Below are 18,046 nucleotides of genomic sequence, written 5' to 3' on the forward strand. Positions count from 1 at the left end.
CACTTAGACGCCCAATATCAGTACATAAAGGCTATTTTCAACTAAACATGATATAAATAGTCCCAAAATAGCCATCTAGAAGGAATTAAGTATAATATTAAATAAAATTCCTGTCAGAAATGTCACACAAACAAAACGGCATCAAAATTGTGATTTAAGCGAGACAGTCATTTAAAATGTTTTAATCTACAAAATCCAGTTAAAAAGTAATAAATCCAAACCTCAGACAATTAATTATGCATAAATTTAAGACAAAATCCTGTCAGAAATGTTTCACAAACTAAATGGTCCCCAAGTTTTGATTCAAATGAAAAAATAATTTAAAATGCTGTGAATGTGTAAAATGCCCTGAAATAATTATAGTCCCAAAGAAAACAGTCGAAACAGTACATTTTCCTGTCAAAACGTCCAAAGGAATCTTTTACCAACAGAAATAACAGCCACAGGTTACGTGCCATTCTAGTAGCATAAGGCAGTGACAGGAACTGCACTAAAACGCCTTAGTGCAGAAACTCCCTTCAACATTCAGAAATAGCCATTGAACATTTTAAAAGGGTTAAAAATCATAAAGAAACTCAGAAAGAGCATTAACAAAGACAGCACAAGACTTACACTATAACATAGACCACACTAAAACTATATATCATTTTTTTCCACAAGAAAAAATACACAAATCAGCAGAATAAACTATTCAAGCACCGACAGAAAAGAGAGGGAGGAATAAAACCCAACAGGAGTTTCTTACCTAAGCTCTGCAGCTGAAATCCCTAGAGTCTTTCTCCGACTGTGGTACTAGAAAACTAAAAAGGGTGAGAGTGTTGAAGGGCTGCCCTGCTCCTGCCAGGTGATTGGTCCTTCTCACATTTAGGCAGTGGGTGGAGTTCTGAGCTTTGACAGACTGCCAAGAGGAGGGTAGAAAGGCACTTCTACCCATGTGCCAGTAAGGCAGTGTGTTTTCTTGAATATCCCCTATGCTAACAGCTTCTGCATTCTGAGTGAATTTTAAACAGCTTCTGCATTGAGTGAATTTTAAAAGTAGCACTGTTTCTCTGCAACTTTTCTGAATTTAGTCAGCCTATCTAAATGCGGATTCACTTTTTTTACTGGTCCAACTCTTCTTTTTCTTCAAGAATATTCTCCTTCCTATTTTGCAACCTTTTTATTTTGGCCAGTTTCTTCAAGTACTGCATATATATCTTTTGAGTTTAGTGATACCACTACTGATTCCTTAAATTCTCTTTTCAGACCTTTCCAATCTTCTATTATACAGTCTTCAGTGTCCTTAATCTTGCCTAGTACATGTATCAACTTATCCTTTGTCCATTTTTAATTTTTGTTTTTATAACATGGGCATAGGAAAAAGCAAGTGTTTATCCTATTGATTAGATTCTTTTTTATTTAACAGAAGCAAAGCTGAATGGTTTGAAATTAACGCATGCATTCTACCTTCTTCAGCCTAACACAGTTTCCATATTTAGGGGAGAAATATTTATATCGTTTGCTCTTCCCTGCAGCATCTGCTACATACATCCCCTAACCTAAACACACTCAAACACACTTTCAGATGTCTTCCTTCATTATATGTGCTTTCCTTGGTCCTCCCCGACACAATCCCTTTATTGGAAGTTATGTTCCACTCCTTCCCTTTATTAGAAGCTATGTTCCACTCTTCCCCCATGCATAATATCCTCTGGTGGAAATGTACCTTATGAATTTTTTCAATTCTTTTTGATATTTTTTGTGAGATAGACCATCTTTGGAAAAGTAATTTTATCATTCTAAAATACTCTATGCCATATCTTGCTTCCCTATCTACTTTCTCCTCTTACATCACAATAGACAACTCCACTGACAACAGTATGATCACGTCTTCTAGACCTTTGATAACCTGCAAAGCAACCCTCTCTGAAACCCATTTTATTAATCTGTTATGTTCAGACTGATCTAAGTGTGCTTCTTGTAACTCTACTGTGTGCAGCTTTTCTTAATATACATTAATAACCAATTGCTTTTTATGGAGTCAGTAAGGCCATTTATATTCATAAAATTTGTCTTCTTCTCTTACTTAATTTTCAGTTTTTATTTTACCTTGTTCCCATGTCTTATTCAGTACTGAGCTCCCTGGCTGCAGGTACTCATACAATTAAAAACACTTTCATAGGCTGTATGTTTCTTTACCATTAATTTATTTTTTTCTTGTCTTTATTTCATTCTCTGTAAATTACATTGATTTCCAAAAATTCATGTACAAATATGCTGCTACTAGTACATAACTTCCCAATTTGTGAGCTACTGCTCTGCCTAAGCATCCTCCCCATGGGCTCTATGTTAATACATTCAAGGCTGTACATGTATAAAAGCATATCTGAGATTAATTTATTTACACTTTGCTGATAAGATTGATATCACTAGGCTAGTGTCCTCATTTCAGGGGAAACTCAAGGTGGTAATTTACCACTTCTTTACCTCATTCTGACTGAGATTATCTACAATGGCCGGCATATACTTAATCACTAAGGGCATTACTGCTTTGAGAAGAAGCCTTAATATTATCAACTGCATACACAAACCAACTCAACAATTTTAATGCTCTTCCCATAAACTTTGTGATAGTATTCATCAGTCTCTTACCTTACACTGGCATCTGTCTTTTCAGAAATATCTACCTCTTCATCTGGTCCAAAATCAGCTATTTTTAGCAGCCTTTCTACCTAAAATACAAATGTAAAAACTACTTTCAGACAGAAAAATATGCTGACACATGCAAGTGAGAAAATACAGGCAACAAAGAATGGCTTCTACTTCAAGAAACTGAAGCAAATATAAATATCATATTTTGTTCTATTTAGCATTATTCCTTTATTCAGTTATCAGCACACCACTATAAACAAAGCATCTGGCAACAGAAAAAAACAAGTGTGGATACCAACAGACTACCAAGACAAGAACTATATTCTTTCATGCAGATATTAGTATAGCAACTGTAGGTTACCTACGGAAAAGTATAGGAAGTGCAAAATCATGTTGTAAACTATAAATAATCACACACAGCAGAAACTATGATGCTTCATTTATTTTATTTTATTTTAGTTTGTTTTACCTGAATTTATCAGGGCAGAGCACTGACCAATTTCAGTTTCAGCCTTTGATCAAAAATGACCAGATATACAAAACAGACAACAGTACAATAAAGCATAAGTGAGTATAAAACAGTACAATAGTAGAGTAGTGCTATGCATACATCCATCTAAAGTCTTTCGGCTTTTCGTGGTTAGGGGTCGCCACAGCGGAACTCCGGTCTGCTAATGATTGGCAGTGGATTTTTACAGGGCCAAGTTGCCAGCCCGATGCCTAACCTTCAAAGAAGCCACACCCATTCACGCATGCACCTACTTGCAAGTCTTTGCGTCACTCGACCACGGGGAGGACATGCAGACTCCACACAGAAGCCACTCCAGCCAAGAATCGAATGAAAGAACCTCTTGCTGTGAGGAGACAACGCTAACCGCTGCACCACTGCGGCTATGGATACATACATCTAACATACTAATTTCTAGTATGTACAAAAGTGTCAGAGTAGAACAAATTAGAGATGTGAAAAGGAGAAAAAGAATATTAGACTGGAGAAAAGTTAAAGTAGACTTCAGATATGTAACCTGAGTGGTAACTGGTACACTCTATTTGTTTAAGTAAATGTGAATTTTAGTAGAGAGCAGAGAGTCTTTAATTTAAGGAGGGAGGGAGTTCCACAGTATGGGCCTGAGAACTGAGAATGCATGCTCAGAGATATGTAGTTTGGATGGTGGGATTTGTGGTTTGGGGCCTGAGTGGTTCAAGTTGCTTAGGTTGTTTGTGGGGTATTGTCTTATTAGTTTTGAGGTTAAAGGAGTGAGAGTTTGCTCATACAGTATTCTGAACAGTTGAAATCCTAGCAGCAGGTCTGCTCTTTGGTTAACTAGGAGTCAGTCAATTTGCCTTTTTTTTTAGTGTTATACTGTTGTGTTCATTTCTTGAGGAGTGTTTAATAATGCTACTTATTTTGTTTTCCGGTGTCTGAAGAGTGGATGAGCTTAGCAGAGACTCCTGATATAGGGAGGGAGGCTGAATTTGAGTTGAGGGAGTAGGATTCTTTTCTCTATAGCAGACCTGGTGGATTGCAAAGAAAAAGGGCTATACATTTTTTTGCCCAGAAAGGTAGGGGATTCATTTATGTGCATTATAAATATGCAGGTGGATGCTGAGTAAGGGTTCTAACCAGAGACCAAGACACTTGAAAGAGGAGACTTGCTATAAGGGATGGTTCTTGCATCTGCTGAGTTTTTGTTTAGTACTAAAAAGCATAGATTTAGTTTTGGATGCATTTAGCATGAAGTTTTTAGTAGTAATTCACTCACTGAGACAAATAAAATCAGACTATAGATATTATTGTTAATAGTTAGGAAGTGTTTGGAGTGGTACAGGACCATGTCATCTGCATAGAGGAGAAGAGAAAGTTAAGGAAGATTGAGAAGAAGTTTATCGATGCATACAGAGAACAGAATGGGAGCAAGAAAAACCCTTGAGGTACACATCTGAGTACTGGAGAGGAGAGAGAAGTAAAGGAGTTACAGTTTACTGAGAAATGGCAGTTAGTCAGGTAACTTTGGAACCAAAAGATGACTTCAGGGCTAATGCCTAGTTTTGAAAGCTGGATTATGTGAGAGGAGTAACTGACTAAGTCAAGGGCTCTGTTAACATCTTTAAAATTTGTACTAGAGAATGTGCCTTTGTCTACTGACATGTGAATTTCATTGGTCAGAGACCAGATGGTTGTGGCCATGCTCCTCCCTGATTAGAAGATTTTTTTTTTTTTTGTGAGGGAAGGTGGTACTTAGTAAGAAATTCTGTGAGTTGAAGGTACACACTTTTCTCACATATTTTGCACAGTGTTGGGAGAATGGAAATGGGGCAATAGTGTGAATGGTGTATGGGCTATGTTTTTTCACGGTTAGATTTCCATACATTAGGCATAGTCCCATAGGAAGAAAGGTTAGCATATACTTTGCATAGCAAGAGTAAAAGCAACTAAAATGGTAGAACCTCAATCTGAAAAGCAGCTTAGTGATGATCTTAAAATACAGCCAAAATGTACAAGACTATGATCAGGTTTCCGATCATAACCAGCTTCTTGTGCATTTTTGACATGGATGTCAAGAAATTCCTCCAGAGAGTAAAACCTCACAGGTGAGTCTTGATATACACATATAGAACATGAAACAACATGTCTTATCATTGGAAAGACCTAATCGTAATTCTTTGTAGTGCATGAAGCTTCACAGGAGCATGTCAGTCCGTCAAAGGTATTTTCAGTGAATGCAAAGAAACTTGCGACAGTTCGCCAAAACCGCTTTCAACGGAAGTGGAGATTGTCTTTTTCTCCACTGTTGTGGAATGTTTGAGTTGGTATATATAATTTCAGGGGGTGTGGGGGGGGGTGCACAAAAATTTGTTTCAATGCTTGCTGAAGGCAGTTTCGGAGAACTTGTTTTGGTTTATTTGCGTTTGTCAAGGTTGAAGAAAACAATGCAATAGTGCAAAGTGTTTTACAGCTCTGAAAGCTGTAACATACCTATCACTATCATATGGACAGTAACCACCGCAGAATATTGTGAAAATATTAAGCCCTTCATTCAGACTTTTTTTTTTGTGAAAAAGTCCAAATGAAGTATTTAACAGCTTCCTGCAGCTCTTCTATGGCAGCCAGTGACCGATATTAATGCTCTAGCATCACACTACAGCTTAGCATTAATGAGGGGTGCTTAAGAGAATGTGGACCCCCTTTCTGATGTCAAGAAGGAACTTTAACAAGCCTCTTTTCCCCAGTTTCAGAGCATAATCATGGCACTCCATGCACTACACACTGCTTAGATACATTTAGCTCAAAAAAGTAGTAAATCAACATTCAAATCAACAATGAGGCGTTTAACTTCTGTATCTTGGTTATTTTCTTTCTTCAAGAAAAAGACTGTTTTACTCCTCTCCCCAACACTTAATCTCAAAACAGAAGAGATGTAACAAATCAATACTACCACAATATTAAAAAACACTTAAATGAAAAATCATTTCCATTTATTTTTTGCAACTTGAGTTTATTCTAGAATTTTGCTTAAAGCACATCTGTAGAGTTAAGTAACAAATAAAAATTGAACTGTTGTCCTAAAGGGTTGGGAGGGTGGCCTAATGGTTAAGGTATTTGCCTTACAAACAAAAGGTACAGGGTTTGATTCTCACAAGGGATAATTGGCTAGGCTTAAAAATGGCTTGCAAGGGCAGTTAGCCTAGTACTAATCTATGAACCTATGAACTTTTTTTTTAAAAAGTGTTATATATGTACCATAACAATACATCTAGGTGATCTGAGTCTATCTTCTTTAACCTGCTTGACTTACCCGCATTCTCATGTCAGCTACAAAACATCTTTTCCCAGGCTCTAACTCCTCCCATTCACCCATAGAGCGCTGTGGTAACAGAGTCCACAGAGGCCTTGGTATACAGCTGCTTGACTAAACATTGGCCTAATAAAAATCCTACATACTTTAAAAAAAAAAAAAAAAAAAAAAAAAAAAAACTTTCCTAAAGAGAATGGTCTTGGATCAACCATATGGTATTATAGCTTTCATATCCAATATGATCTAGTCCATCTATTGTAACCTCTAAGACAGAGTACCAAGCATAACCTCTTGGGTGGTCATGAAAGAATTCCATCAGTATGATGGTAGTGAAGGAAAACCATTCTCTGGACACCACATCCAACTCATAATGTCTTGCAAAAGTATGAACAGAAACCAAAGTTGCTGTTTCACAAATATCTTCTAGAGAAGCTTTCATGAGAAGGCCTTATAAGTAGCTAAGGCTGCATTAGAATGAGTTTTGAGAAGATGGAATTGTATCATTTTTGCAACAACATTTGATGTCAGTAGTGAGCAACCTTCTCAGAGTCAGTTTGGAAACTTTCTGCCCCAATTTGTTTTGTGCTGATGACAAGGAGAGTTGATTGTCTTTTCTGAACTATTTGGTTTTATGAAAGTAATATTTCACAACTGTTTGTGGATGTCAAGAAACGTAAGAGAAATTTGCCTTTAGTGGAATAATTTGGATAAAAGTTCAGAAGACTGATGGACTGATTTAAATTATTCTTGGGATCTACCTTTAGTATAAAAGATGGGCTTTGAGAACTGTTGCACTCTCCATATGAACAACATGTAGACGTCAATGCAGAGAGCAAGATTTTCATAACTGCCAACTAAAATAGGTTTTCCCAAAATAAGAACTTTAGGTTTGGTGATGATGCTGGTTCATATGCTGGCAATGTTAACTTCTGCAGTAAGCAACGTAAGCTTTATGGAGGAAATGAGCTCTATGATGGAGACCTGGTAAGAAAGATGTCTCAAAGAAAGGCCTTGTAAACCTTAAGAGAAACCAAAACAAATATTTTTGGAGACACTGGTGAAAGTTGGATATGCCTGAAAGATGCACTCCACTAAATTGTCAGGGTGCCATAAGGAGCTATGGGTTTAAATGGAAATACACAAGAGAAATATTGTAGGCTTGAATTAGTTAAATTGTATGATTCACATAGTTAGCAGCCAGAGCTCAGTTTTAAACCATATGCTTGAAGGCTTTTAACACATACCAGGAGATATAAGTTATACGCTTGAAAAGTTAAATATCACTACTGATGGAAACTGGATATCATATGCTTAAGTGTGAATTAGGACAGTAGCTGTTAATGCCCAATTATTAAATGAGCCAGTTTATAGAGTAAATGTTTTTGGGAAACCACCTGATAACATCCTAGGAATTCGAAATAGAAACAGAAAACTAGAGCTGCTGCCAAGTGATTATTTCCTACCACCACACTTCAGTTTTCTAGAAACCAGTCATCAGAAAGAGGCCTAAACACCAGACACCAAACACCTTTGCAGAAGGCATATAGAAGTAGAAAGCCCCTATCAGCTCCCAAATCATCTGGTAAAGGAAAGCAGCAGCAGACAAGGTCATGGTAAAAGCTGCCTGGTACTACTCAACACCCTCCCATATACCCTGTGAATGGCTGTTTGCCACAGCTCTATGGTAGAGAGATTGGACATCATAACATAAATGAACTAAACATTTAAGATCACAGCTGTAAAAGGCTGATTTTATTCCAAATGCATCAAAAGAGTGTTGAGACAGCATGCTACCAAACCTAACAACACTGCATCTCTAAAAATAATAATTCTGAAACTGTGCAATGGAGAAACTCCTATATCCCCCACAGTTCTGAAATGTCACACAATTAACTGCACAGCATTCAGCAAAACACAGCAGTTAATTCAAACAGACTATTCCTGTTTTGAATAAGATCTGTGTGATGTTCACTTACTACATCATACTGCAGTCTAGGAGACTATCACCTTCACCAAAATTGGTTTTGCAGAACATTTCACAAACATGTTCTGCAGACATTTCTTTACATCTCATTCCAATACAATATCACTAACTCTAATTCACCATGTTCAAGAGGTTTTAGATTTGATGCAATGATTGCCAGAGAAGACGACAATACAGTGGACCCCAGACCAACAAAATGGGGACAGGTTTCTACTCGTAACTTTTGCCTGGTGTTAAAAGCAAGGACAAGTCATGTAGCTTAGCACAATATAAGGGCAACCTAAAACAATTTTCTTCACAAAGAAGTTATGGGGGTGGCAATAATAATTTAAAACCTTTAAAAGTCACCATTCTACTTTCACAACATGCTACAGTAATCCTGGGGGCAACGTAGACAGAGATAAGGGGGTAGGGGAAACACAAGGGGGACTGCAGTAAAGGCATGGCACTCTTGTAAAAAAAAACAAACAAACAAAAAAAAAAAAAAAAAAAAATTTTAAAACATACGTCTGCAAATTTGGCAATTCTATTACAATTCTATGAACTAAAATATCAACACAGAGCTTCAAAATGATGACCCTAAATGCAGCCGTCTTCACAGAAAAGAACTCTTTTCATGGCATCCCTACACATGGAGGCTGCCACTCTTCAGCTTCCTTTAAGGCATTCCCACAGGAAATATTTCACATTGAGTTTTTCATTTCCACTTTCAGCTTGCCATTCTCACAATTTGTCTACTGACAGCCCTGTGAGTCCTTATCAAATGCATATCTCTATGTTTTCCATTTAAGGAAATGGCAAATAATTTTTTACCTACCTGGGTAACTGTGTGATAGTAGCAAACACCAAGGAAAAGTTATGTCAGCAATTTATCACAATAATAACCCTGTTTCAGTCTTTGGCTATCACCATCAACTAAAAGAAAACATCTTTAAGCCCAGCTCAAACTGTAGCTTTCCTGGGAGGTGCTCTGATAGAGTGTTCAAATATTTTTTTGTGTGATATAATAAAAGCAGTCAGAAATCCAAAAACTGATAGAAGAATAGTACAGTTGTGAACACTTACCATAAATGTAGATGTTCGAGTGTATTTACTGTTGCAGTCATCACACTTGGATTATCTGCCTGCAGGTAGCCCTCAGACGGCCCAAATACCAGAGTCTTGGGATTTCTGCATCGGTTGCTGTCGCCTCATCCATGACGTCAGGTCATCAGGGGTATAAAACATGCAGCCGATGCCATTACATCAGTTTTTCTTGCCCCAGATGTCAGGAGCCACCAAAATAGGAAGCAATCAAATGGTATGGAACACCTCCAGTAAAAAGTAAATACCATTTCCATAAGATATGGCCAAAAAAGTGGATAGGTAGAATGTATAGAAAGACAGGGGACTGGAGGGTAACGAGGACTGAAACAGTGAATACATTCGAACATCTACATTTATGGTAAGTGTACACAACTGTACTATGTTCTTCGTGTTTCACTGTTGCAGTCATCACACTTGGGTTGATTCCCAAAGCTGAGGAAGGGTGGAGGCAGTCAAGAAGTAGTAGGGCTGGCTAGTAGGCCTTGCAAGACTGCTGTGGCAAATCCAGCTCTGGATTTAGAAAAGATGGGTAAGTGGTAATGCTTGGTGAAGGTGTGTGCAGAACACCAGGTTGCAGCTTCCAGGATGTCCCTGGTAGGGACTCCCCTGAGAAAAGCTGTAGAGGTTGAGGTAGCCCCAGTGGAATGAGGCCTGATCCCCTGTGGAGTAGGTTTTCCATGGTGTTTGTAGCAGAAATGGATGCAGTGTGCTATCCATTTAGAAATGGTTTGTTTCAAAATGGCCTTGCCCTCTGCCCCTGTAGCAAAACTGACTAGCAGCTGGTCAGATTTTCTGAAAGGTTTAGTCCTGTCAAGGTAGAACCTGAGCTGTCTGTGCACATCCAAGGAGTGCATGATCCTTTCCCCTTTATTCTTAGGATTAGGAAAAAAGGTTGGTAAATGGATGGATTGGTTTAAAGCCACACTGGATACCACCTTGGGCATAAACGATGGGTTAGTCCTGAGGAAAACCCTGTCTGCATGGAAGATAATGAAGGGTTCCACAGCCATAAGGGCCTGTAACTCAGACACTCTTCTTGCTGAAGTGATGGCTAGTAGTAAGTCTGTTTTCTAAGAGAGGGATTTTAACTCTGCTGTAGCAGCAGGCTCAAAACGGGGAAGGGTGAGCTTCTCTAGTACAAAGTTAAGGTCCCAGGCAGGAGTTGGAGCTCTTCTTGGGGGTCTTAAATTGTTAGCTCCTCTCAGGAACTGTTTGATCAGAGGGTGAGAGAAGAGGGTGGCTCAGTATTGTAATGAGCTGAGATGGCAGAGGCATGAATCTTAATTGATGAGAAGGATAGGCCTTTGTGGAGCAGCTCTGCTAGGTAATCTAGGATGTGAGGCAAGGAGGGCATGGCTGTGTCCTTCCCTTGAGACTGGCTCCAAGAACAGTATCTATTCCACTTTTCTGAATAGGATTTCCTAGTACTGGGCCTCCTGGCCTCAAGGATAATATCAAGCACCTGTTTCCTGAGGGTTGCTGCTGATGCATTCAGGGAATAAGCCAGGCTGCCAGGTTCAGGGTTTGCAGCTGAGGATGAAAAATCTGTCCCTCCTGCCGGGGTGGCACTGCTGTCAGACTGCATAGGAGTGGGTACCAGTGCAGGCATGGCCAGTCTGGTGCAATGAGGATTGTCCTTGGCCTGTCCTGATTGATCTTGAGGAGTCCTTTTGGAAGGAGGGGCAGAGGCGGGAAAGGCATAGGTTGAGAGGTTTTCCCATGTGAAGGATAGGGAATCCACTTTCCAAGCTTGGCTGTGGGGAATTCTGGTGCAAAATTTGTTTAGTTGATGGTTTTGGGGGGATGCAAAGAGGTCCACCTCTGGTGTCCCCCACCTGTGTATTAGGAGTTTGAATGAGTTGGTTCCAGTTTCCACTCATGTGGGTCCATTAGATTTCTGCTTAAGTCGTCTGCCAGTGAATTTTGTTTGCTTGGCAGGAATTGAGCTTGCAGGTGCACTTGGTTGCTTAAGGCTGTGTTCCACAGAGCCGTGGCTAACCTGCAGCGTGGGTAAGAGTGAGTTCCCCCCTGCTTGTTTATGTACCACATAACTGTGGTGTTGTCTGTCTTTATCAGACGTTGTCCTGGCAGGATAAGGTATTTGAAGGCTGTCAGTGCATTCTGTACAGCTAACGTTTATTTTTGATTGATATGCAGGTGAATTTGTCTTGGGCCCCATTTGCCTTGAATGCATTTGCCTGCCATGTGAGGCCCCCCATGCATAGTCTGATGCGTCTGTTGTCAGAGTTTGGACTGTGGGGGGTTGTGAGAAAGGGAGTCCCTTGTTGTGGTTGCAAGCCTCTGCCCACCAAAGGAACTCTGTCCTTAGGCAAGGAATGATAGGAATCACTGTTTCCAGGTCCTGGGAATGTTGACACCAGAGACTTTTTAAGTACCATTGAAGTTTCCTCATATGCAGTCTTGCATATGGAATCAGTAGAATACATGAGGCCATGAACCCTAGGGCTTGCAGTATTTTATTGCAGATAGCTGGGTTTGGGTGGCCAGTATGAAATAAGTTGTCAAATAAACCTGCATTTCTGGAGTGAGGAATGCCATCTGGGAAGTTGTGTTCAAGCTTGCTCCCAGGAATACAATCTTTTGGCTGGGTACCAGATGTGATTTCTTTTCGCTGATGGTATACCCCCAGAGAAGTTAAGAGTCTCTTTACAAACGTCAGGTGCTGAAGTAGCAATTCCTGACTATCCGTCTGAATCAGGCAATCGTCCAAGTATGGGTAAATTTGAATATTTTTCTGCTTGCAGTAAGCAATGGCTGGAGCCAGGCACTTTGTGAATACCCTAGGTGCAGTAGATGAGCCAAAGGGAAGTGCAGAGAACTGATAGTGCATTGAGCCTTCCCTGAAATGTAGATATTTCCTGCAAGATTCCCTTATGGGGATGTACAGATAAGCTTCTTTTAAGTCTAGGGTGACTAGCCAGGAGTCCTTGGCTAGTATAGGAAGTAGCTGCTGGAGTGTAAGCATTTTGAATTTTGGTACCCCCAGGAAGGTGTTTAGGGTTGACAGATCCAGAATAGGGCACCAAGAGTTCTCTTTTCTGGGCACCAGGAACAGCCTGGAGTAGAAACCCTGTCCCCTTTGCTCTGTTGGCACATGTTGAATAGCCCTTATACTGAGAAGAGAAAGTACTTGCTTTTGGGCCTCTGTCCACTGGTTTAGAGGAAGGTCTGGCAATCCTCTTGGGGTTGGCAGAGAGTGGAAATAGAATTTGTATCCCTGGGATACAATGTTCAAGACCCATCTGTCCTGGGTAATGTACTCCCAGTTTTTTTGCCTGCAGGGCTAGTTTTCCTCCTAACGGTGCAAGTACTTGGGCATGGCTGGGAAGGATTAAGGACAAGTCATTGTGAACTTTTTCTATAGGGGGTGGCTTACCACTCCCAGTTTTTGAGGAGGGAGCACTCCATTGTTTAGATCTGTGCATACCCTGAGACTGTAGTCTTTGTGGTCTGTTGCCCCTGGGTTTGGGCTGAGAAGGTCTGGAAGGGACTGTAAAGGACCAGTTTTTTTGAAGGCCAATGCCTACTGAATCTAGATGTCTGTACCTGTAAGAAATCTTTAACAGTTTGCATGGATTTAGCTTTTTCCTCCATCTTTTTAAGAACTACTTCTGCTTTAGAGCCAAACAAACATTCTTGGTTTAATGGAGCATCAAGTGATTTTGCCTTGACATGGTCTGGCAAGATTTGTTCCTTCAGCCAAGCGTACCTTCTCAGAACAGACCCAGTGACAGCAGCCCTGCAAGATGCTTCTAAGGCATCAAAACCACACTGCAAAGTATGTTTACCAACTTGGTTTGCAGAATGCATTAAGTCTTGTAAGTCCTTATTTTCTGCACAATCAGGAATCAACATTTTTTGTTTAATTAGATCAGTAATATGCTGCTGGTACTTCAACATGTGAAACTGGCAATTTAAAGCCCTGATGGCAAGAGCTGCAGAGGTATATACATTCTTATACTATCTGTCTAGAGCCCTAGAATCCCTATCCGAAAGGGTAGGGTTTTTAGCTGTAGAAGCCTTAATACCTTTAGGTCCCTGGGAAATGGTCTCTGGACCCACAGTGGGATTTTTAAAGAGAAATTTGTGAGAGTCAGGTACTCTGTAGTACCTGTCAGGCTTCCTAGGAGCAGGTGGTAAAGTATCAGGGGTAAGGCTGGATTCCATGAAGACATCTACAATATCCAGGACAGGGGGAATACCTAGAGGCCTATGCTGAGGCAAGTCTAAAATTTTCCCGAGTCTCTTTTTGGACTGTGGATAGTCCTGGCATTCCCAGCAGAAATGCTCTCTTAGGGTATGCAAGGTTTTACCAAAAGAAAGGTCGTCTGGTGGGGAGGCTGAGGGAATTGAATCCTCTGCATCTGAGTCCTCATAGGTAGATAAGGGTATGTCCTGGTAATCGCGAGGGTCAGAGTCATCAGACTCCTAGTCTGAAGAATCAGAAGGAATATCAATTCTTTGTCTTTTAGAGGGGGAAGGGCTGGCTTTCCCTGATTAAGGTAATAAGGTCTTCAGCCATTCTAAGCATTTGTTTCTGTGGCATGGGAGCTTGAGAATGTGCTTTGGTTGTCAGTTTCCTAGGCGTAGTGCAAACTCTGGGCCTGAGAAATTCGGTACAGTTAGTCATTAATGAAGTAGTCAGTTTGGTACGAACATTGGAAAGTCTGAATACACCCTCAGAGGCCGGTGCTTGCACAGCGGCTCCGGACACATCCAAGGTAGAGACATCCACAGGTTCCATAGTCGAAGAAGCATCTTGCGGCATACCGGACTCCAAATGGGTCTCAGTAGAGGCCTGTGAATCTGTAGAAGCGGGTAACAGGGGCTGCGAAAGCGCCTCATTGAGTAACGACAGACTGGCGACTAGCTTAATGGAAGCGTCGTCGGCAGTTTTGGACCTATAAAGTCTGTCTCGGTCTTTATCTTTGCGTTTTTTCAGAAGATCGTTAGTCAGATGGCTTACCGAAGTTATTTCGGAATACAGAGAACGAGAGTGAAAGAATTTAGAGACAAAAATAGCCCGACGACGAATAGTTCCAGCGTTGAACAAGGCACAAAACCGACAGCGAGGAACGTCGTGGTCTGGGCCTAAACAGGTGATGCAGTAAGAATGAAAACCTCTGTGAGGTATTTGCTTTCCACAGGCAAGACAATCGTTAACTTTTTCTGACATCGGTTAGAGCAAGAAAAAAGGATCCCCAATGGGGTACTTAGCTTTAGAAGACTTCAGGTTTGAAACTCGAAAAACGAAAATTTCCGGTAGCTGCCGACTGGCACTTGCGAACTGCTTCTGCTTTGGGCTCCCGAGTGGCAAGAAAAGCTGATGTAATGGTGCCGGCTGCATGTTTTATACCCCTGATGACCTGACGTCATGGATGAGGCGACAGCATCTGATGCAGAAATCCCAAGACTCTGGTATTCGGTCAGACTGAGGGCTACCTGCTGGTAGATAACCCATGTGTGATGACTGCAACAGTGAAACACGAAGAACATCTTCCTATCACCCTTTATTTACAACCAAGGCGTATGCTCAGGGCCTTGTGATGCAAATCTTCATGCATCTTCCTGTTTTTCCATGCAAGACTATGCACACAGATATCACAACAGAACTTGAAGAAAATCTGCAACCAGCCCACAAATTTCTTGGACAGAATGTTTCCCTTTCAAATCCAATGTAAAGAATGTTTATGGCGATACAATTTTGTGACTCTCAAATAGAGGATGCCCTATTACCTCTGACTACAAATCAACAGCTGAAAACAGACATGGAATATGCTCAGGATGTGCACTTCAGGAATCTTTCACTGCAAAGCTGTTGGACCTTTAGGAAAGGTTTCTTGAGATCAAACTGAAGGATATAAAGGGAACTCCAGAAGCACTTACAACTTTTCAGGAAAATCTCCCAGGATCAACACAGTGCCACAGTGATGTGGTACATATGGAAGCACGGGAGATCCCAAGTCTTCGGGTTATGCAAGGAAGTTCTCTAAATTTGGGGCTGAGCAACATCCCATATGATGGAATCCTGATACAAACTGTACATCAGATGTAAGATGAAATCCTACAAAGCAAAATATAAACTGAATATTGTAGTCACCTTCAAAGATAATCATAAGGCCTTCTCTATGTTACGAATCCCTGTAACAATTAACAACTCTGCACTGAGATGACCTCTAACGGTAATACCATTTCATATCTGGTGGACATCATCAATACACTCAGACATATTTACCTCTAACTTCATCCCTCTTTCTCCTTTTAGCTTATCCCCATCACTAACTTGTCCCTTCCACCTCCGCCAAAATTATCCCAGAACAGTCTCCAAACAACCTCTCCAAAAACAAAAGTACTAGCTCCATAGGACCAAATAATACACCAGGCTGTCTTTTGTCAGCATTAAATACAGTTAAACTGAGCCCATCATTAACCTATTTAATTTCATCCTTTCAACTGATTATGTTCCACAGTAGTGCGTTTCACAATGATGGTACCAACACTGATCCAGGGAACCACAGATCTTGTAGTCTTGCCAGTACTTCTGCAAATTATAACTGAACTCATAAATGATGACCTAGGTAGCCTATATTACCTTGATCCCAGATAATCTGGTTATGTGAAGTGCAGGTCTTATCTACTGAACCTGGTTAACTTTTTTTTTTTTTTTTTTTTAAGAGAGGTGGCTGAAACACTGACTAATGGCCAGTCAGTGCACACTGCTTACCTAGATTCGTTGAAAGACTCTAACACTATGACACATTCTGTTATCAGAAACAAATTCACCCTATTATATGTCAAACCCTGTGTAACCTGGGAGATTGCCAAATGGCTCATGGAAAGAACACATACACTCTTTCAAAAGGCTTGTCATAAATGGCATGCAACAGGGCTCAGTGTTAGGCCCACTCTTCTTTGGATTACACACACTGATATCCACCCTGATATCAATGGTGTCTGGCTAAGTTCACTGAGGACTAGAAACTCGGTGCTCTTATACAAACTCAAACTGATTGATATCTGTATTCTGCAGAACTGTCTTAGTCAAATTAATTCCTAGTTTTAAGACTATGGTATAAAGCTTAATGCACTACAGTACTGTTTGGGAAGCAAGAACACCCCTGCACCAACTACAGTGAGAATACCTTCCATAAAATTGACTCTCTTATCAGAGACCTAGGCACACTCACAGACAAATGAGCTTTTCACCACCATGTGTCAAAGATCACTAGGAAAGCCTTCCACCTAACACAACTAACTACTAAAGGAATAACCTCCAGATCCAAGGAAGTCATCATACCAGACTCCTCCTCTCTTATCAGGTTCATAACAGAATACAATACCCCCTTTGGCATATACCTATCCAGGCATACTGCCCAGCTTTAGCGATCAATGTTTCTAAACAAAGAAAATTTCAGGCATGCCCTCAAGTTATTCTGACCAATTGAAAACAATATTACTATTTTCCAGCTCTTAGAGACTCTTATATGGTGACCTCTGTTTTTTGGGGTAATGAATGATATTATTCTGTCAGACTTCTTACATATCTATAAAAATTATACTACTGCCAATATTGCTCAAAGGATCTAACTTTATACAGGAATATTAACAGAACCTGTTGGAGCGATAAGACTCCCCCGCCCAAAAAACGATACCCTAGCAATGGAAGAGGCTCCAACTCCATGTTAAACTCCCTAGCTCTCTTTAAAATAAACCTTAGTGAATGACAGGGCTCCCTAAATTCACCCCAGGGCTGTCCTCTATGGCCCTTATCAATACAGGGAACACATAATGGGCCCTTCAGGGGCTAGGCCTGTAATGATCTACTGGACTGACTGCCTAATAACAGCCTATGAACCAGTAATTTAACATAACCCAATTTCTGCAGTTCCTCTACCAGGACAACAAAATAGACAGGCAAACTTAGTAAGAATACAAATGTTCCCAGCCAACATTTAGTAGCATACAGCATGCAACTCTGCATTTTCCAAGGGAAAAAAAAAACAATGAATCTTTTGAGGTATTCTAAAAGTGGGTCTATTTGCCATGCATATCAGGAATCAAATTACAGCCCATTTTTCAGTGACTCTATAAGAAATGGTCTAGGAAATGGGATGCCTTCTTTTTCTGTAGATTCAGGACCTTTTGTATGTCTTCCCTCCCCCATCCATCTAACTGAAAAGGTTCTACTTGAGGCAAACTAAGAGAGAGTGTATCCCTCTTTTTGACACCACCAGCATGTCAAGAGATTCAAGATTCTTTCTGCTGATACTACTCACTACACAGCCACCCCGACATCTATCCCTGCAAAGGATTCCCTGAACCTAACAACAGGACAAAGTACTGCATCATCGTATCAAATCTCTGAATTTATCAATATAAAATATCCGAGGGTATGACCATAGAGAACATATGTTGAGTCATCACACTATTTTAGTATTAAGATTCATGCATTTCAAAGAAAGTACAGTTGGGTAAGTAAACATTCCATAACAGTAGCTGTCTGAATGAACACTACTGCAGTAGCCTA

The 18,046-nt window shown here is 40.4% G+C and overlaps 1 protein-coding gene across 2 annotated transcripts in view; it reads right to left on the minus strand.

Moving 5' to 3' along the window:
- Nucleotides 1-18,046, minus strand: part of RBFA (ribosome binding factor A) — a 508,328-nt gene that overhangs the window by 113,697 nt on the left and 376,585 nt on the right. For both annotated transcript variants that reach the window (XM_044067015.1, XM_044067014.1), the window contains exon 6: nucleotides 2,632-2,711. In XM_044067015.1, the coding sequence (XP_043922950.1) occupies nucleotides 2,632-2,711 (80 nt within the window). The remainder of the gene's footprint in view (nucleotides 1-2,631; nucleotides 2,712-18,046) is intronic.

This window comes from Protopterus annectens, chromosome 3.part1 (genome assembly GCF_019279795.1).
Source record: "Protopterus annectens isolate FY-2018-M chromosome 3.part1, PAN1.0, whole genome shotgun sequence".
In the NCBI taxonomy this organism is placed as follows: domain Eukaryota; kingdom Metazoa; phylum Chordata; order Ceratodontiformes; family Protopteridae; genus Protopterus; species Protopterus annectens.